The sequence below is a fragment of the Pithys albifrons genome, chromosome 6 (assembly GCF_047495875.1).
Source record: "Pithys albifrons albifrons isolate INPA30051 chromosome 6, PitAlb_v1, whole genome shotgun sequence".
Classification (NCBI taxonomy): Eukaryota; Metazoa; Chordata; class Aves; order Passeriformes; family Thamnophilidae; genus Pithys; species Pithys albifrons.
Window position 1 is genome coordinate 37,322,979 of NC_092463.1, and position 21,176 is coordinate 37,344,154.

Sequence of the window (21,176 nt, forward strand, 5' to 3'; positions counted from 1 at the left end):
AACCTGTTGCTCCTTTTCCTCAGAAAGAGTGATTCATGTTAAGAAATAATATGCCATTATTAGTTTCTGTTTCTCTGGCAGCACTGGTGAATGCAGTTCATTAACAGTACCTCTTCAAAAGTATATTAAAATTATGCCTCTGATTTGATATGGGAGGAATAACAATAAACCCCATTTTTTTATTGTACACTTAAATTTCCTCCTTTTCATAATGATCCAATACAATTTCCTCCTCCAAACAGAGCTGCCCAGAAGGCTCCCTGGATTTCCGGGCACAGCAGTGTGCAGACTTTGACGGGACAGAATTTCAGGGCAAGAACTACAAGTGGCTTCCATATTATGGAGGTAATGATAAACATGGAGGGTGACACTTCCTCTCTACCTATCAACAGTGTATTTTGATGTGACTATAATGTTATTTACTATAGTGTCCTCACAGGCTACTTTCTTAGGTGGAGTGTTGGGCAGGAGGTGGAATGGAAAAAGTCTTTTTGCCAGCAGCAAAGCTTTGCTATCACAAAGACACTGGATGCATGGGCCAAGAGACAGTGTTGCAGCAATATATACCTGTCTCTTGTAACAGCCAGTCTTTCAGAAACATTGCTAAAGAAATCTGAAACTGGCTGCAGATGGATTCTGAAGTTTGAGAGAAGCAGTAGTTTCGTTGCATTTTTCAATACTGGCAAAAGAATATTAGCAGGGCACAGGAGAAATAAATGCATATTATTAATGAGTGCTTCAGAAAATGTGACATTTCTTCAGTTGGCCCGCAGTTTCTTGAAGAACCAGCTCCGAAGGCAGGTGTGGGAACAAGGGGGTCCTTGCTCTGAGCTTTGATGTGGTATCATTTACAGCTGGTTAACAAATTATGAGGGATTTTAAGATGAATTTAAAGAGGGATTGTGTTGGTTGCATCAGTCCTTGCTCTCATTCTAGAAAGGCTTGTACTAAGGAATAACCAAATATCTGCCTGGACCAATGTCCCCCGAGGAAAGAGTTGCATACAGTGAGACTTTACCAGAGTATTTTTCCAGCCTCCAGAAGTTTGTAGCACAGAAGTTTGTTCAATATCTGCCACTTGATATAAGTACACCCCTCTGTTTCTGCTTTTTTGATCTAAAACTAGGCTTCTGATGCATTATCAAGCTATAATATAATGGTTTTGCTTTTTCTCTCCTGCCAGCCCCTAATAAGTGTGAGTTAAACTGTATTCCCAAGGGAGAAAACTTCTACTACAGGCACAAGGAAGCAGTAGTAGATGGGACTACCTGTGAACCTGGCAAGCGGGACATCTGTGTAGAGGGAGTTTGTCAGGTTAGTCATCTTGCTGCTTCCTTCCTTCATCATTGGGTCTGTCAGTCTTTCTGTTGTTTCCCTTTGTTCCACTCAACCTTTCATAATAGCATCAGGAAAGGGGAATCATTCAGTTTTCAAGGTGCTGAGGAGCTTGTGTACAGCATTTGTCTGTCTCTTGATGTGAAATAGTAGATATCTTCCCTGTCCTTCAGCTGTCAGATCCTTCTCTGCCCTGTCCTGACTTCTCAGCCTTCATGGATTTAGGCTTTCTTATTAGATCTATCCAGCATTTGGCCATTTTTTTTTCTTTTCTCTGTCATTAGAGTTTATTTGTATTAATGCTCCTGTGCTCTGACAGGCTGTTGGCTGTGACAATATACTGGAATCTGCCAAGAGGGAGGACAAGTGCCTGCAGTGTGGAGGAGATGGCAGCACCTGCTATGGTGTGAAAGGCACTTTTGATGTGGCCAGCCTCCCCAAAGGTACAGATGATCCTAGGCAGTTTGGGCAGGTGAGAAGGAGAGAGTTAAACTGAAAGTTAACTGCTCCAAGGGCTGGCGGGGACACCTGCTCACATGATTGTTGTAGGCACACTTGGATGCTCACTTGAAATGTCTGTATGGTGTGTGGCCTTAGTATCAGAAAACATACTGGTGGCCTTATCTTCGGAGTCACTTCCTTAATCTCTGTGGATACGGAAGCACTTGCCATGGTGCTGGAGTCTTTCCCTGCTCCCTCTCAAGCAGGTACCATAAATGTACCATAAGAAGGCAGCTGTATACTGCCTTCAAAGGGCTGTCCAGTGCCTTGATAGCCCCGCCAGGATTAATGCAAGGCTAGAAATGGGACTGCATCTGCTGCATTTGGCCAGTTTTGAAAGAGTTCAAGGTAACAACTCCACTTTTGGTCACATCTCTCCACACTGAACTCCAGCATGATGTTTGCTGAAGTATCAGAGATTTTAGAATCTAGAAAATGGAGTTTGCACTGACACCAGTGATTACTTTTCTGAGGAATTTTTTACACATGAATGGACCTGTGGATAATGTAGAGTGAAGCCATTCAGAATGCAGTTAAAATGACAATGGAAATGCTTCAAGCCACCAGCAAAAAACTCAGTCAGGCATCAATGAAAAAGTGAGAATCTTTGGCACAGAAGAGTGGCCGTGTGGCATCCAGACAGATATTGCATAATCTCCTTTTTTTCCAGGTTACAATCAAATCTTTATCATCCCTGTGGGAGCCACAAGCATCCAAATTAAGGAGGTTATGCCCAGCAGGAACTTCCTAGGTAAGACTGATGTCAGAATCTGTGTGTCAGTCCATTCGGATTCCAGCCATTATCTTAAAATCTGGTTTTCAAGTATGGGCTTTGGGATGTTTATCTTGAGGACTTGATAAGCCAGAGGGAAAAACTCACTGAATATCAGGATCTGAATATTGAGTATCCTTGAATTGGTACTGATGCACAACTCTGGGCTTCACATTTATCCCATTTTCTGTCCTGTGGAGATGTTGCTGTTAGATGGGGAATAAAAATACCCAAACCACATTGAGACTTCCTGCCTGGAACTTACAAGGAGTCTAGTTGATATAGCAAAACTTGGCTATCAGTTATGTTGTTTGGTGAATATAAAGCCTAACAACTCCTCCCATCCAAAAGTTTGGGGTGAGATTCTTTTCTCCAGAGATTTCTTTTGGATATTTGTACAGCCTCAAACTCTGATCAAGCAAAGGCGAAAAAGAGGGAGAAATGTTGTCACCTAACTTTCTGGGCAGGGCTGCGGAAATTCCAGTGGAAATAGCAAATACTCTTCTGCTTTCTGATTCTGATTCTTCCATCACCCAATGCTTTGGACAAATCAGTCTGGTGATGTTTTCCTTCATACAAAACTAAATGCAGCACCTGTCTTTGTTTTTTGAGCAGAATATCTGAGGAACTGAATAGGGGTGTAGAGGCAGTAGGAGGTGAATCCCACATCTTAAGGACAAGCAGGACAAAGACTAATATAGACTGTGCCCTAGCACAACTAGGAATGCAGGGCAGGGATTTGCTGGAGGCATTTGGCTATGCAGTTAAAAAGTGCTGGCTTGCAGCAAAACTGGCAATAACTGCTGTCTGGATGTGGTACAGCTTCTGGCAAGAGAGCCATATGGGAGGGCAGCATTGTTGGAGGATGATGGTCACCTTCATTTGCTTGTGATACAGTGTTGAATGGAAACAGGATCATCCTGGTGGAGTTCTTACAGTCCTTTCTCTCTCTGGCATGTGGGTTTGTCCAGCTGTCAAGAACGTGCAAGGGGAGTATTACCTGAACGGGCACTGGACAATCGAGTTCAGCAGGGTGCTGCAGGCAGCCAGCACGGCTCTGCACTATGACCGTGGCTCCGAGGGTGATCTGGCCCCGGAGCTGCTCCATGCCCGGGGTCCCACCACAGAACCCCTCATCATTGAGGTAAGCAGTTCTGCCTGCTCTTTCTTTGCACAGCATTCCTTGATTTGAGCAGTGGAAGTGTACTGGTGGGAAAAACTGGAGGAGTGGTGGGGCTCCTGGGAATCTTGCAAGGCTGTAGGCCCTCAAGCTAGACCAAGGTGGTCTTCTTGCAGAAACAGCACAAATTGCTGCTATGCTTCTATTGCCCAGAAATGAGCAGGGCAAGGCTCAGTGTTGGTTTGCTGCCTCCTATTCCCTTGGACTCTGACATTCAGGGAGGTGAGAGTCAACACCAAATGGTGTTGGGGCCAGGACAGGCTCCAGGGCACTGCTTGCTTTACTGTGCTGTAGGGCAGGAAAGGTACCCACTGTTACAGGAGCAGCTGGATCTTCTGAAGCCAAGAGGTATGAATGCACCCTTCTCTGAAAAATAATGCTCTCCAGAGTATGATAGAAGGCAAGGAGACAACAGAGTGTAGAGAATTAGTGCTTCTTGAATAGGAGGAGTGCAAATCAGCTCCAACCCTCATACATGGTGGGGAAATGCTGTGGAGAGGAAAAGTGTTATTTCCCTGACTTCCTCTCATATTTTCACAGCTCATCAGCCAAGAGCCAAACACGGGGGTACAGTACGAGTATTACCTGCCACTGCAAGGACAGGCCTCGAGTTACATCTGGAGCTACAGTTCCTGGAGCGAGTGCAGCTCCGAATGTGGAGGAGGTAAAGGGAGAGGACCTGGTCTCTGGCCCCTGCTGTGGGGTTTGTATCCACATCCTGCCGTGTCGTGTGCTGCCCTCTGCAGCTGTTTTCCAGCAGTCTCCTGCTGGAAGGCAGCATAGGTATCTGCAGGGGGCAGGTAAGGTTTTGTCAAGGGGGGGTCATGCATGGATTCACAACAGGACTATACCCCATGCCTTGTCCTATCTTATTTCCCATACCCTAGTCCTCAGACTTATTACTACAACCTGTTCAAAATCTTCATAATAAATAGGCTTTTCTTTATTTTGCTTCAGCTCTTCATGGTCTTTTCAATCACTTGAGAGGTCCTTTCCAAACTGACCTGGCCTACATTACTAAATCACATCATTCTCGTCTACCACAGGCTGGAAGATTCCCTCTCTCCAGGAGGACTGTGAGCTCTCCTGTTCAGTTTATAGATTCTGCTGTGAGCAACATTATGGATTTCAAGCTTAAAAGAAAAACAAACAAAAAAGTCTCCAATGAAACAAAAAAACCCCCCTCTCTAACAGATTAATATATAGAGCTCTTATCAGCCTCTTCTGGGCTTCTGTGCTGATGGCTATTTGGGTAGCTTTTGCTGTATTTTGACTGTAGGCACTGAGATTGTCTTTGCCTGGCCACTCATATCCTGTAGGAAGCATGAAGAGTTGCAAGTTTTATTCTCCTATCCAGTCTTCACAAGACTGACCTTTTAAGTCTAACAGGAGACTAACACACACCAGTTGTTCTGCTGTGTACTGCATGTGTCTTGCAGGGTTGCTTCATGAGCAACATATGGCTATGGCACTTCCTTTGTGAATTGCAATACATAATATAACAGAAAAATTCCCCTCAGCTACACAGAACTATACTGTCTCCCTTTCTCTTCCAGTGGATTCCTGTACTGTGGTGAGGCATCATTTGTACATATTGTGTGAGATAACTGCATCTGGTTCTTTTGCAGAATGGCTGGGACAAGTCTGGGTTCTACAGGAATTTAGAAACTTGTCTTGCCAGCTGGAGAGCAGTGCAAACCTAGTCCTGGGTAGCTTATGTTGATCAGATATTCTCTTCCTTGTACTGCAGGTTTCCAGTCCCGCTCGGTGTTTTGTACCATTGACAATGAAATTTACCCAGACTATATGTGCAGGAATAAACCACAACCAGACAATAACCGGACGTGTGGTCATCAGGCTTGTCCCCAGACAAAACGGTATGATTTCTTTCCTTCTTCTGAACTCTGACTTCTTCCTGAGGTGCTTTTGGAACAAAATAAAAGAATTACTCTCTCACTTCTGCCCGCCAGGATGGCTCTCTCCAAGGAAGTATTTCACTTCTTAGAGAAAGTCCAAGACAAAGGATGGGAATGTGAGGAGCATTTCCGTGTGCACAAGAAGAGGGCTTAATAGATCCTGTGTTCATTTTATAGGCCAAATAAATTTCCTTTCTAAAGTATGATTGTGGAAGACAGTCTTCTATCCCATGTAGCAGATATGAAACAGATTCTGTGGTTTTTGTTTTCTTGAGCTGGAGCCTGCAAAGACACAGTAGTAGGTCAGAGCTGGTGTCATTTTATGTCATTTCTGTGTTCCTAGTGTCCTTGCTCTTAGAAAGGGATGAAACCTGGAGTCTTTTCATTCTCCAGCATTTTCAAACCCTTTCACCCAGCCATCTCCCTCTCGTCTCTTGTTGGCATAGCCTTACAGTTGGCTTCACTTGGCTCTTACATGGGCATCCAGAGCTGTAACCAGAGCCTTAGCTGGTTGTCTCTGTGTATCTGGTGGATGCAGTGGAGGCCTCTGAGAGTGCTTGTGTGCATGCAAGGGCACCTGGGAGCATTTCTGAATACATTAATGTGTTAACCTGTAGCTACTTGTTTTAAGTTCTTTAAATCCTTTGTTCTGTGTATAAAGGACTTCTTACGTCTATGTGCCGCAAGCCTGGAGTCAGAGTGGAGCACGGAGCTCTCAGATGAAGAGGTAATGAGGAGAAGGAAGTTACAGAAAGCACAGGAAGGCAGCTGCTCTCTTCTGCTTTCCACCTAGTTACCCAGTGAATCCATGGGGGCTTTCCTCTTTGGCACTGATGGTAGCAGTAGGTGTTGTTTTGCTTTTGATCCTTGCCAGTGAAGATTATGGTGGAGGGTACTGGCTTGCAGCTTTGCTTAGGTGATTGCTCCTGCCTCTGTTAACTTGATTCTTATGGGACTGCATTGGGACAATTTCTTCATAGCTTCTGGCAGCTTATCCTGATAACTTGTTTTTTCTCTGGAATCAGAGTAAAGAGATTCTGGAAGATTTTATTCAATTTATTTATCAAGGTAAATAAAATAACAAAAAGGAAAAGAAAGTGTGATGGATTGTACAATTGAAACATTGGCCAGGATGCCAGCATTTCATAGCAAAAACTGCAGAGTTTCTTAAAAGCTCTTCTTTCTTTGATATGGGCCCTATAGCAGGTAGAAAAAAGCCTATAAATTGTGATGAGTATCAGGATGTGACAGACACAATAATGTACACTGGGATATGGGAAGTTAAAAGCACCCAAAGCAAAACAATTTTCTCCCAGCAAGCTGCTAATAGCTTGGGACTTGCGATTTTTGTCCTCTGATGGGGGTCCCAGCCCTACGGTTGACTTTGTCTTACAAAGAAAATGAAACAGGGTCAGCAATGTCTTGACTTGCAATTGAAGGAACGTGTAGGTGAGCCCATCTGGTTGATACAACCTTTCTGAAACAAGAGGCAGAATGCCATTTGAAGTGGGGGTTGTTATTACCATTGGAGCTTTTGAAAAATCTTAATCAATTAATTTGTTAGAAGCCCTGCAACCACACCACTGGAAGTGACTTCTACTGGCTGTATTTGTTCCCTTCCCTATTTTATAACAAAGGCCATTCAGTTTTGGGCTGCTTCTTGCACCTTTAGCAATAAAGAAGGGTATCTTTAGGAGGTGAACATGGCTGAATCTGCTGTGGAGTTCCTGTTAGGATGTGAATATGAATGGCTGTCTGAAACTCAGTTTAGACTAGAGAAGTAGCTGGAATGCTAGGGGAGAAAACACGAATTGCCTTCAGTCTCTGGCTGGGGCTTATCTGACAGCAAGGGGATATAGCAGCTGGCAAGCAGATCACCGTGATGCTCCCCCTCCACAACTAGTGCCTTTTGACTGCACAGCACACTGGGGCTGGGGATAAAACATCATATTCTCCCTGAAGCCACCCACCTAATGTAAGCTGTGCTCCCAGTAGCCTGGATAGCTGGGAGACACTGGAGTGGCCATGGGCAGGGATTTTAGCATCCAGATGGTTTTGTGGGCATTCCTCCTTCTTCTAGCAAGGGTGTGTCATTTCTGCAGCAGCTTCAGCAGCCAAATGCAGGACAAAATCTATTTACATTTTGGAGGGCAGGGCGGAGTGTTGTATGTGTGCTGCTGTTAAAGAATTTGAACCATGGGAGGAATAACCCAGTTTCCTACTGGCTCTCATGGAAAAGTTAACAAGCAGTTCTGAGAGTGTGTGGCATGGTTTGCAGGCAGAGTGAGGGCTTGGCTTTGTTTTACTGTCTCTGATAATGTGAGAAGAGTAATGTATAGTTAGGCTGGTGTAGGTTGCTTTTCTTTTAGCTGATCTGGATTGTTTTCTTTGGTTTTTTCTTTCTTTTTCTTTGATGTTCTATTCCAGGCATGACATTTTTGCAGACATCAGGAGACCAAAAGCCTCGGAGAGAAATCTTCCCCCTCTGGGAGAGCTCTGCACTTCCAGAGAAGCAAGTGTTTTGTAGCTGGGAATACATCTCTGTAGTGGGACTCATGCTCTGCATTGCCAATTAAACTCGGCAGCGCTTGGTCAAATGAGAACTTGCCTCTGACTCCATTCTACAAAGGGACATTTTCCCTGTTTTATTGCTACAGAGATGTTGCACTGACCTCCTCTGTGCCCTGAGGTTTAGCTGGGCTTACGTTCGTTTTTTTCGCTTGGTTCTGTGACTTGCAGGTGGAAAACGGGTGAGTGGGGATCCTGTTCAGCTACCTGTGGTGGGGGCACCCAGACTCGCTCCGTTTACTGTGTGACATTTGATGGCCAGAGCTCCCAGGGGGTTGTGGACAATGCTGAGTGCATGGCCTTCTCCCAGCAGCCTCGCAGCAGTCAGCCCTGCAACGTGAGGCAGTGTGCGACCTGGAGCACAGGACCCTGGTCAGAGGTGAGTGGGTGTGGGTAACAGTCTCTTGGCACCTGCTGCAGGAGGATGTGCCAAGGCTGGGGGAAAAAGAGCCAGGCTCCTTTTCTGGAACTATAAAAGCATGTGTCCCTGGATAGGTGGCATGCAGAGGTATAGGACTTGTCCCTGCAACCCTCCTATGTCCTCCTATGAACAGATCTCTGTTCATCAAAACTGTGCCTTGCCCCTGCACCTCTCCTCATTGCATGTTCTTTCTTCTCTGGTCTGCCAATCCTTTCCCCACTGCTGTTTTTATCAAACCACCCCCACACAGCACTGGCTGGGTTTCTGAGCCAGGCCTGGTGAAGACAGAGGGGTGGCAGGAGAGCTGCTGTCCATCAGCTGAGGATGTGCAGTAACACCCTCCTCTGTAAAACAGGAGCTCCTGGCTCCTGCCTGTGCGGTTTATTTCCATGCACGTTGCTGCCTCAGCATTACCAGCCCAGGACAGCAGTGCTACAGACACAACAGTCGGTAAGCAGGGTACTCTTGTAACACTGGTGACCTGCTGTTTGCTGTGTATCTGCACAGGGCTTCTCCAAACACAGCCAGGTGGCGTGTTTCTTATGCCTGTGTGCTTTTTATCTGCAGGAGTGGAAACAGTTCAAACTGTATGTGGTCAGTGTAGCCAGCCAGGTTTTTAGAAGGCATGTTATGTTCCAAGGACATAGAAGGCAACAGGAGTGTCTACTTAGTCCCTAAAGCACAAATGAATTTTCCTCATTTAAAAGAAGTACATGCATGCTTGTAACATTTGACTTAAGATCTTGTGGTATTTTGTCTGAGTGGCACAGCAGCACAAAATGCAACTTTGAAGCATGATAACCTAGACTGGGAAGTCCCTTTTAAAGTACTTTGTATCTCTTGTGAGAGTCCAGCTGTGACTTTAGGGTTGTGGAGTAAGAGCACTGTTTGGGGAAGTTCTTACAAATCAATTCCTAAGTGATTTATTCTGGGGTTCTCAAAAGCGACAGTGTTTCATGTACTCTGAGATAAAAGGTCAGTCTAGTAAATGAATGGCTGAAACTCAGCTGGGAAGCTCATCTGAAGTAATTCAGACTGTCCCCAAATTAATGGTCTCTGTAAGAGACCGTCGTAATTCATGAAGAAATAGGATGGATTCCAGGAAATACCTCTGTGAATTCAAGAGGGCATTGAAAATGTCACAAACCAGTTCCTTGTGTAGAAGCTCCACACCGTAAAAATGGAGCACAATGTCTTTAGGCAAAAGACATGAGCCATGCAAGAACCTAATCTTTTTATCTTCTCTAAAGGTCTTTACCTTGCAGTGATTTTAATCAGGTGTAAATAACAAGAGTTTCCAGACATTTTCTACCATTTATTTTTCATATCCTTATTCATATTGTTCATAGGCCAAAATCATCCAGTGTGCTCCAGATATCCCAGGCCCTATCCCATGCTCCCATGCTTACTCTCTCTACTACAGCATAAAAAACTGCTCTGCTAACTCCTGCCCCAGAAGATGATTTTACTGATAGCTAGTTGTTTTAGACAGTCTCAGGATAGTGTTCTGCCCTTTTGTTAGGGAGCACAGCATTGAATTGCAAGAGGAAATAAGGTGCATCTTTGTAATGTTTGGGGGCCCCTTTCTGCAGTGCTCGGCCAGCTGTGGGGAAGGAGTCCAGACCCGGACTGTCACCTGCAAAACACAGCAGGGCTCTCAGGCTCAGGACTTTGCCTGTCTGATGGAGCCAAAGCCATCGGCCACCCAGTCCTGCCTTAAGGAGAACTGCATCCAGGAAATTGGCTGGCACGTTGGAGACTGGGGTCTGGTGAGCACCGCACTTTCATGGTTCGGAAATTACTGATTGTATTGCTGTGCTCCTCACAACACGCTTTGATCCATGCAGTCAGCACATTGGCTGAGGCTGGGAGCTTGCACTGCTTCATTACCAGCCCCTTGGCTCACAGTTGCATTGTAACTGGCACTGGTAATACTCCAGTTAATCTGCTGCCTGCTTTGTATGCAGCTGCTACAAAAATAAATCCTTCTGAGGGGGAGATTATAGTTTCAGTGGCAGTGGCAAAATGCAGCCAATAAGCTGAAACAATCCACTCTTGCTGCTTATTCCCAATTCTTTACTCCATCTCTGTGATCAGCAGAAGCTCTATGGCCGAGTATGGCTTAGAGTTTCAGGCTTCAAGGCTGGTCATTGCCTTTGGTGGTATGGTTTAAAGTACATTTGTGTAATTATTCAGAAAAACTGTGCTTCAGATGGATTAATCTTGCCTTTGTGGAGGAAGCCAGACTGTGTTCAACCTGGGAAAAGTGCCAGGGGGTGGATACACAGGTAGATCCAATGCACTGGGTGACTTTCAAACACACTTTTTTGTTTCTGTGCTAGCCAGACCAGCTAGTTCTGAGTTAAAATGCATTACATTTGGATCTTCATGAGATGTAGACCAAGTTTTAGTAATAGGTAGAGAAGTTGCATATCTTAATCTGATTTCCCCAACTTTCCGATATCAGAAGGGTTTCTATCTGCCTCTGAACAAGAGAATTACTCTCCCAGTGTTAATGGAGCTTGCCACAAGCCAAGTGGGTTACACAGACACCTCATACTATCCCCTCCCTTGAGCCACTGCTCATTTCTCTCACTTCATCCACAGCTTCCACTGAGATGAACTCCAGTTAGCTGCTTACTAGAAAGCCACCAGTTTGCTTTCCAGTTGCAAATTGTTGTTCTTGAATATGTAGCTCAAAACTGACCCCCTCACAGCTGGTGGATCCCCAGAGAACTGAGGTGCCTTCAGGATTCACTCCAGCTCCCTGACACACCACTATGGGTAACAGCAGCTCGTCTGGATGTCACAGGCTGAGCACTGCTCAGAGCCTAATGCTTCAGGGCTGGGTGAAACAGTTGGTAAAATGGTTTAAAGGGTGATTTTCTAACTGTTCAGATGAATCCAGCTAAAATATTGTTCACTTTGTCTTGGTGGAGGAAGCTGTGCTCAGCCTGCAGCTAATCATGCAGCTGTTCCACTCTTCTGGTCTGTGGGGTTTTTGCATTCAGCCTCTGCTGCCTGCTCACTGCCTTGTCTCTGTGCCCAAGTGTTCCAAGAGCTGCGGTTCAGGCATCCGGACACGCCAAGTCATCTGTGCTGACGGCGACTCCAAATTCTACAGTCCTGAGACATGCAAAGCCATCCAGCCACAGAAACCAGCCACCCTGGGTAGCTGCAACGTGCAGCCTTGCTACCTGCCACAGCGTGAGTGGTGTTGCTGCATATCCAGCTTTTCCCAAGATGCTTTTGTTTAGGAGTAGAAATTCCCAGCTCTGCACCAGCTTATGTTCTCAGCTTCTTGTTTGCCTGTCTCCATCCTGTGAGTTTGCCACGGTCATCTTCAGAGTCCCAGTACCTGTGCTGTCTGAAAGGTGTGCAACAGGCTTGGAACAGCACTGGTGTGTGTCCATTTTGAATTCAGTATTTTGTGATAGCTCATCCAGTGTGTCCTGGAGACTGACCCCAGCACTCCCAGTGCAGAAGGATGGTGACCTGGGCAGGCTCGGTAGATAAAAGTTATAGCAAATTCTCATCCCTCTGTGGACCAACTATAAAGGAGTCACAACTCTTCAGAAGATTTTGCATGCTGTCTTTGTCTAGACTTCACGTCAGAGCTGAAATGATGACTTCTGTGTGACTGCCCATTGTAGGTTTCTTGTCCTGACAATCCAATAGAATCCAATTGCTGCTGAGCAGCTGTTCCAGAAGAAGAGAAACATTTTCATCTCCTTTCATCTCCTGTTGACTTCTAAATGTATTTGCAATTATTAGAGCATAGGGCTGAACTAACTGCACTCATTTTGTGTATCTCTCTTTGCAGAGGTCCCCAGTATGCAGGACTCTATGGGATACGATGTCACTCGCCAGGCCTTGCTGACACGTTACAACCCAAACAGCCCTGCCCCAGGTTTGGAAGAATTTTCTTAATTTGAGTTTTTCATGATGGTGAATTTAGAATAGAGTGTGGTAGGCAGCAGAATCTTCCTTTTATTCAATTCTCTCGTTCTTTTCATCACCTTCTAGAAATTCATGGACTCAGGGACAAAATGTAGATTCTTTTAGAGCAATAGGCAGCAGTATTTTAATCTATGTATGCAGAAGACTCTGTACAGCATACAGATCCCAGGTTCTGTCAGTATGACTCAAGGGGTGGCTGAGAGAAATGGTGCCCAAAGCAGATCATAGGAAGAAGGAGAGATGATGTGAAGGGACCACTGTAATATGACAGATGGTTTTTCATGGGACAGCAGAAAGCATGGTCAGGGCAGTGAGCAAAGAACTGCAGGACAACCAGATCTGGAAGGGTGGGCCAGAAGATACGCATGATGCAGAAAAGTCTGTCACATAGGCTTGGGCTATGTGAAAGAGAAGAGATGAGGACAAGCGATCAGATTTTGATGCTCACCTGCATGTTTTAAGGAGTTCTCTCCCCAGATACTGGTGATGAAAGGATGCTCCCTGGGAACACTATGATCCATAGTACCTCTGGGAATCGCCACATCCCACCCACCAAGGATCATGGCATGAACTTGTTTCCTGTTCCCTGGGAACGCCAGTCACACTCAGCAGCTTCCCATCAGCTCAGCTTCTCTCAGGACCCCACTGCAGGGACTGGCTCTCAGGACTGTCACCAGAGCCCACATGGCTGCTGTCCAGATGGGCACACTCCAGCTTCAGGCCCTTTGGGGAGAGGTTGCCCTTTCAGCACCTGTCACCAAAACAGGTAGCTGAAAGTAGATAGGCCTGAGCAGGGAGGCATTGCCTTTCCTGGGGCCTTTCTGAAAGTTATAGCCCATGCCTATTGAGCTGGGCAGGTCAGGTACTACAGAAGCCCTTCTCTCTGTAGGTATGGGTGCTGCCCTGATGGACTTTCAGCTGCCCAGGGCCCAAACAACATGGGATGCCCACAATATCACCGTGACATTCGAATGAGCCAAAATCATCCCACTTTGGCCACTACAACAGTAAGTACAAAAGGTATTTGCATTTTAGTTCATCAGATACAGAGATACCTTTTTGACCCATGTGACTGCGGGTTTCTGTTGGGCTTCATCTCTGTCAGTAATGATGAACAACCAGTACTCCAGGTATGGTATCAAGCCTTTTGGTCCACCTCACTCCTGTTCAGTCTGGAGCATCCACCTGTGATCCTCTATAAGCAGGGAACAGAGCGGGTGGTGGGGAGATGTCTGAGAAGTAGAAGACCATCCTGTATAGAACTGATTGAATAATCCTGAGTAATCAAATTTCTGTCAGTCATAAAATTGCCGTCTAATTTCTAGCAGAAAAAAACGGGGAAAACATGGCTACTGTTAATTGCCTTTGTTTGTCAGCTTTGAAGATTAATTGAAGACAGGGAGGTAATCCCTTTCGTAGCTTGGGGTGCTTGTTGGGGCCAGCAGAAAAACTGTCTGGCTGCTGGGATTCTTAGGTCTGTCTTGCAGAAAAGTGCAGCCCTGGCTCCATGGCTGACAGCCAAGTTCTCCACCCCCTCTCCACCCTTTGCCTCTAGGAGGCAAACAAACAAATAGCAGTGCCTCTAACAGCTGGCCTTCTGCAGCCGGCAGCTTGGACACGGTGCCTTGCATGTGGTACTGTACTCTTGTGCGCATGACAAATTTTGGCTTTCAATTCCTGTCTCTAAGGCAAGCCAAGCCTTGTCCCAGCAGCATCCCTCAGGCGAGTGCCGCAGTTCCATGTACGGCTGCTGTTTTGACAATGTCGCTTCAGCTTCGGGTCCTCGAGGTGAAGGATGTCTCAATAGACCCAACTACCGTAAGTGATGCTTTGGCTTCTTGGTTCAGAAACATAGGAAGGAGTCCAGTAGCACACGGAAACTTCCTATGTAGAGGCTCTGCTCTTTGTAAAATGTAGTAAACTATGTCTTTGAAAAGAAATTCTGCCTGTTGGTTGAGGCAGTGTAAGCTTGGAGGGAGTGTAGAAAAGCGGCCGTTGGGTTCAGTTCTGCCAGCTACAGCAGAAATTCTTGTCTTCTGCTGATAGTTGGACAGAAGCATGTTTGTGTAATCTCTGGTAGTCTATAGGACTACTGGAGGGCTGTTTGATCCTGAGAAGACACCCCAATACAGCCTGATGTGCTCCAAATCACTTACCAGGTTTAGAAGAAGTATGGTCCTTCTGAGGAATTAGGGCCATGCACAGCCTTCAGGCAGCTCATGGGCAAGGATGAATGGAGAGCTACATGAGGATGGAGGGGTTGCTCAGGCCTTTGTGCATGCCTTTATTCAGCAAAGTTCAATCCAGTGCCTGCTGGCACTCTGAGGGCACTAGAACTGCTGGGCAAAAGCATCTCTGTTCCTTTAGTTCCCAGCTGTACCCTCTGCAGCTACATTGCTGCTGTATTGCCTTGCCCTGTGTCTGCAGCACAGGTGTTACTTGGTGGCCAACCCTGTGGGGAAGGGGAGAGCCCTCTGGATCCTCTTTGTTGAACCACAGCTTGGCAAAGTACCCTTCAGTCAGAGCCCTGTCTCCTGTGTTTGTCAGCATGTGACTCAGAACATAATGCTGGGTTTGAGGCACACTGGGTTGTGCTCCTCTATATCAGTGTGGAGCGGGAAGGGGGTTGTTGTGTACTGCATGAATCTTCACAACTGGGTCTAATCCTCTTGCTTTGTGGGCTGGAAATGTGCGAATGGCAGCCAGGAAAGGGAAGGCCCAGAGGCAACCTTGCAGTTGCACAATTCCCCAGTCAAGGCTGTAAAGCATCTGTCTAGTACCTAGATTCAGAAATATCTCTGAGGATGGTTCTTCTTCCATCAGAGGCAAAACTGAGGCAAAAAGAAACATGTGAGCAGCTGGCCAGTTTCAGAGCAGACCTGGGTGCAAAACCCAGTTGTCCTACTTTCTCACCTGCCCTCTGCCCACAGGGCCATCAGGTCATGTAAGTAGGTGGCTTGAAACACCTGAACTTCTGTGCTTTGTGACCCTCACATCTCCCTCAGTTCTGCTCTTTTTTGCAGTGTACCCTGTGGTGTGCCTGCTGCCCAGTGCTCATGGCCCCTGCACGAACTGGACCACTCGCTGGTACTTTGTGAGTGTTGTTGGCAAGTGCAACCGCTTTTGGTATGGCAGCTGTCATGGCAATAAAAACAACTTTGCCTCAGAGGAGGAGTGCATGAGAATGTGCCACAACTCCAAGGCAGTCAGTCGTCTGGAGCACCAGCCTTCTTCTGGCACAGGACCCCTGCAGCACCAGAAGACTGGCTCCCACTCTCATACAGGGGATGCTCGGGGTCGGCAGCAATCACCCACAAGACAGTCTGCAAGTCACAGCCAAGAAGGGAGAACTTATGGTGCTTCATCCCCCACACAAGACAGCCACAGACAAGATAGCTGGAAAAGGGAGGTGCTGCCAGAGTCCTTGCCAGGGACTGGTATGCTGGAGAGCCAGCGCGGGAACACACGGCAAAGCAGGTTGGACAGCCTGAGCCGGCTGCACTTGTGGGAAAGAGCAGTGCCCGGGCCCTCAGAGAGGCAGAGCAGCAGTGGCCAGCAGGTGCTGCCTCGTGAAGGCAAGCAGTGGCGTCAGGCTTTTGAAGCAGATGTTTCCATGACGGAGGGATTTGGGCACCAGGAATCTGCAGACTTGTTCCCAGCACAGGATCTGCGCAGGTGATGATTTTTCAGCTTCCTCTGAAGTGAGTGTTGCCCCACTGGGACCAGCTATCTGGGAATACCATGTGATGGATTAGCTATACATGTGGCCCCTTGGTAAATCAAGTTAATGTTATTCTGGTCTTGGAATTACCTGTTGTCTTTTTCCTTGCACTCTCCCTGGTCTCTGACAGCACTGAATTACGGTGTGTGAAAAGACTGCAGAATCCTGAAGTCTGTGTCTGGGAGGCCTTCTTACACTGTAAATGAGAATCCGTAGATTTGTTTTTGTTCTGACCAACAAATTTAGCTGGTTCTCTGACTTCAGAGCCTTTATCTCCTCACTGCATGGAGGAGCAATGGGTTGTTCTAGGGAAGACTTTGAAGATGCAGAGTTTGGGTCAGGATCCAGACAGTGTTACCCTGAAAATCAGGAATGCACAGAGCTAGATCTAAACATGTCTGCACTTGATCTGCTGAGCTGAACCTTGTTCATTCAGAAGAGAGGCCTTGCAGGACTATCTTCGGGGAGAAAGGGCAGCCTGTCCTGCTTTGTCCTATAGTTGTAACTCATCAAGAGTCAGATTGGAGGGCAGCTGAAGTCCCAATAGAATCACTTTCTCTTTCAGAACAATCCTGGAGGAAGACAAGCCCTCTCTTGTGACAGCAGTTGTGGGACAAAACATCCAGCTGGTCTGCAAAAGAGGCATGTCCCCGCTCTCCAGAGTGGAGTGGATGAAGAACAGCCGACCAGTCTTCTCTGACAGGTGAGCACAGCTCCCTTCACTGTAGAGCAGATGGGCTCCTTGTTGGGCAGAGTTCCAAATATGCAATCCAAAAAGGATTGTCATGGTTTCATCCCAGCTGGCAACTAAGCCCCATGCAGCCATTCACTCATCCCCAGTGGGATGGGGAGACAATCAGAAGGGTAAAAGTGAGAAAACTCGTGGACTGAAATAAAGACAGTTTAAAGGGTAATGAAAAAGCCACAGGTGAAAGCAAAGCAAAACAAGGAATTCATTCACCACTTCCTGTGTGCAGACAGCTGTTCACCCATCCTCAGGAAAGCAGGGCTCCATCACATATAACAGTAACTTGGGAAGACAAACAACAGCTCTCTGAACAGCCACTCCTTCATCCTCCTTCCCCTGGTTTTACATGCTAAGCCTGTTGTCATGTGGTATGGAATATTCCTTTTGTCTGTCAGAGTCAGCTGTCCCAGCCATGTCCCCTCCAAAATTCTTGTGCACCGCCAGCCCACTGGCTGATGGGGTGTGGTGAGAAGCAGAAAAAGCCTTAAATTAGTGTAAACACTGTTTAGCAGTAATGAAAACATCAACACTGTTTTCAGCACAAATCCAAAACAGAGTCATATACTAGCTATTGTGAAAATTAACACTATCCCAGCCAAAACTGGCAGACATTATTCATCCTTTTTCTTTAAGGTATAAAAAAGCCCATGTATTGACATAAGAGCATGAACTGTCCACCTGCCCTGTGCATAGCAGAAACAGACACAGTCTGCACCAGTAATGAGATGCTGGCTAGAGTTATGGGGCACAGCAAGTGCTGTCCCGTAACAAGGCACTGGTGGAAGTTGACATGAGGGTAGAGATGCAGGGAAATGTTGTCTCTCTTGGATTCTTCTTGAGGCAGCACTAAGTCAGTAGCCTGGAGTAAAACTTACAGCCTAATAACCCAGAGTTCCTGTGGCTGGAAATTTCTGGCACATAATTTTTTTTGACTACTTCTAAACTTATTTTTCCTGGGAAGTCTGTTTCCAGAAAGGGTTTGAAGCCAATCAGTCCCTTTGTATTCTGAAAATCACAGTTAAGAAAAGCCCAGTTATGCTTTTCTGTTTGCAGTTGACTGCTGGGGCTCAAGCTCCTCCCTGGAACAGCAGTTTGCCTCCTCAAGGGAGAGGGTTACTGAAAGCAAGTTCCCTGTTTTCCCATCTCAGTTTCTTCTCTGCTTCTGACCTCCTGCCTGGCACAGTTATTTCCCCTGCCTGTGACCCCTCTGTGGTCAGCTGGGTTTTGTTTTTTAGTAAGCCAGGGAGGGCACTACATGGTGATGGTTTATGTAACATCAACACGAGGGGCTGCTCTGCCCTGGCCAGTTGCTATCCGTGGCCAGGCGGAGACAGTCAATCCTTGCCCGTGTTGCAGGCACACCTACCAGTCTGACAGCTCCTTAGTGATCAGCCATGTCAAGCCAGAGGATGCTGGGACGTACACATGCCTCACTTCTGACAGGAGGACAGAGAGCTGGCAGATCCAGTTACAGGTCACAGGTGAGTTATCTTCTGCTTAAGACCAGAGAGATAGCTCAGGAATCCTCCTTAATAGTCATTGACTGCTGCCAAGAGGGAGTGTGGAGGCATCAGGGCCTCTCAGTGTTGCCTCATGAAAAAGTCTTCACCCTAAAGCACTTCCTCCCTGGCAGTGCCACCCCATAACTGGAGTTGTGGCTTGCCTGCCCCATTTGCTAGCCCAGCAATCATGTCATCATCCCTGAGAGCCAGCAGCTGCCTCCTGATCCAAAACATAAGTGCAGGTGCATTTATGTTTTGTATTTTGCCCAACCAGGTCCTGCTAGGTAACAAATGGTTCCCCCTTCTGAAAAATGTGCCTTATTTCAGAAAGAGAAAAAAATTACCAGCCTTAAAAGATGGGCCAGCAAGGCACCCTGTAGCCTTCAATCTCTGAAATGTACTTTGCCACAGCAATGGCAACTGGGGCAGAAGGCATTGTGGCCTAAGGGATGTTGCAACATGCTCACTGACAGAGGACAGAAAGGAGTCTAAAATTGCTTGCCTGCAGGTCTGTGACTCTCATTAGTAGACAGTGCAGGTTTACTGCACTAGTCAGCCAGAAAACAGATGGCTGAAGGGCTCTTTGGCTTCATTTCAGCAAGCTCTCTCCCAAGCTCATAGAAACCCTATGCAAGAGGTCACAATAAGAAGTGTCCTTTTATTCACATATGGCATTTTGTTTTGAATAGAGTACCAGAGCACTGTTCTGGCAGAGGGTGAGAGAGGTCGGGTTCTTCACAAGGAAAATCCGCCACATCGAGAGTTATCCAGAGGCAGGAAGGTTGTACAGGCAGCTGGTTCCCCTGTGCATCAGCAATTCACATACAGGTATGTTCACTCACAGCAACAGTTTGTCCGCTGTGACCAGCTGATGAACCATATGGCATCTCTTCATGTAGAAAAGCTGAAGATTGGAAAGGTCCTGGGTCAGCTGTTCTGGGGCACAGTTGGGAAGCAAGCAGTACTGAACTGCTGACAACGGGAATGGGAGAAGATCCCAGGCACAAGCTGCCTTCTGTCCTCCCCGAGGGTCTCTTGAAAGAAGCAGATTCTGAGCAAAGATGCACAGGGAAGCTGACAGCAAAGGAGCTAGGTTCAAACAAAAGAAGTGTCAGGGGCAGCATCCTTAGCTGTTCAAGTTAGTGTAGGCAGAAAGAGAAACCTGCTTTGAAAAACATAAAGAAAATAGGAACTGCTTAACTAGCAAAAACAGACATATGTATATTTTAAAAGTTCTAGTTACTTTAGCTTCCAGCCATTTATTTTAACAATTTTGTGAACAAACCAGTTTGGCCCAAACCTATCTCCTCACATACTGGCATATTTTGTAGCTTCTTGTAAGGTTTTTTGGTGCTTCTAGGCCCCACAGAAATAAAAGAGGACAAATTATTTTTGCCTTAAATGCAGCGTGTTGAGACTCCAGATTAAATGGGACCTTGATCTGATCCCCTCCCTTTTTTTGAGTTTACAGCCTAAAACCCAGCCAATTTGCTGGACTCCCCAGCAATCTCCTTAGCTGCTTCTGCCTAAAAGCAGTAATAAGTGATTCACTGAATTAAGAGCATTGAATTAAGGCTTTTTGGTTTTGTTTCTGGAGATCAAGAATTCAGGTCAGAGAATGGGGGTGGGGGGAGGTGACATTTTATTTGATTCTGAAAACATCGTGGTTTAGCTCCCTTCTAAAACGGTGCTTAGCTTATAGGAGAGCAAAGAGCATGAGGAGATGGGTGTTGTGAGAGCCTGACCTCAGTCTTTCTGCTGCATGAAGTGGATGACCAGCTCCTGGGCTTTGTGTGCAGTCAGGTGATTGCAGTGGGCTCTCTCACACGCTAAAATAGCTCATTTTTGTGTACCTGGTAAGCACTGTGGGGGCAGCTTGTTGGTGCTGGGTTCAGGACTTCATACTGTTTGCCACGTGTTCACATTGTTAGTGGTTCCTCATCTGTTACATTGGGGATTGCTATAAGGACCAGGCTTGCTGTCTGTAATGGGTTAAGCTGCCAGGAACACAGCACCAAGCAGTGCTGAACTGGAGCAGGATTTGATGGGCTCTGCTCTTTTCTGCATGTTGATAATGGCAAGCATCACAGCTCTGATGGAGAGCAGAGACCATTCTTTTCTATTGGAGGCACAGAATAAGGCTTGTGATTAAAAAAGCCTTGTACTAAAGATCAGATGCTGAACAAGGAGGTTTCTACATCTTTTGCTGTGCTTGTGAACTTTACAGGTTGAGAATGGATAAGCGTGAGCCCACAGTAGTGGAGGCCAGAACTGGGGAGAGAGTCAGACTGCCCTGCACAGTGGAAGCATCGCCCAGTCTCACTATTGAGTGGCACAAAGATGGGCAGCCCCTCTCCTCTCCCAGGTGAGCTCCCTGGTGGCTCCAACTGCTATGTGGAGAAGAGCCTCCTCCTTTCTTTTCCTTCCCTGACTCCTCCCTGAGAGAATGGAGCTGCTGGCCATGCAGCCACAGCCTGTCTCACTGTTCAGCCTGTCCTCCACCAGGGCCAGTCTGTGCTGCTTGCCTGCCCCAGCTTCACTCACAGGTCAAA

General features: G+C 46.6%; 1 protein-coding gene across 3 annotated transcripts in view; it reads left to right on the forward strand.

The window, feature by feature from the left end:
* The window catches only part of PAPLN (papilin, proteoglycan like sulfated glycoprotein), a 51,584-nt gene that overhangs the window by 22,490 nt on the left and 7,918 nt on the right, over positions 1-21,176 (forward strand). The window contains exons 6-25 of one of the 3 annotated variants that reach the window (XM_071558262.1): positions 243-345; positions 1,184-1,314; positions 1,655-1,778; positions 2,507-2,587; positions 3,580-3,752; positions 4,329-4,452; positions 5,539-5,665; positions 6,366-6,431; positions 8,444-8,651; positions 10,286-10,462; positions 11,744-11,900; positions 12,517-12,603; positions 13,116-13,419; positions 13,543-13,660; positions 14,342-14,471; positions 15,677-16,328; positions 16,940-17,077; positions 18,479-18,603; positions 19,314-19,452; positions 20,852-20,989. In XM_071558262.1, the coding sequence (XP_071414363.1) occupies positions 243-345; positions 1,184-1,314; positions 1,655-1,778; positions 2,507-2,587; positions 3,580-3,752; positions 4,329-4,452; positions 5,539-5,665; positions 6,366-6,431; positions 8,444-8,651; positions 10,286-10,462; positions 11,744-11,900; positions 12,517-12,603; positions 13,116-13,419; positions 13,543-13,660; positions 14,342-14,471; positions 15,677-16,328; positions 16,940-17,077; positions 18,479-18,603; positions 19,314-19,452; positions 20,852-20,989 (3,302 nt within the window). The remainder of the gene's footprint in view (positions 1-242; positions 346-1,183; positions 1,315-1,654; positions 1,779-2,506; positions 2,588-3,579; positions 3,753-4,328; positions 4,453-5,538; positions 5,666-6,365; positions 6,432-8,443; positions 8,652-10,285; positions 10,463-11,743; positions 11,901-12,516; positions 12,604-13,115; positions 13,420-13,542; positions 13,661-14,341; positions 14,472-15,676; positions 16,329-16,939; positions 17,078-18,478; positions 18,604-19,313; positions 19,453-20,851; positions 20,990-21,176) is intronic. The other 2 variants (XM_071558263.1, XM_071558264.1) reach the window with 2 other exon arrangements.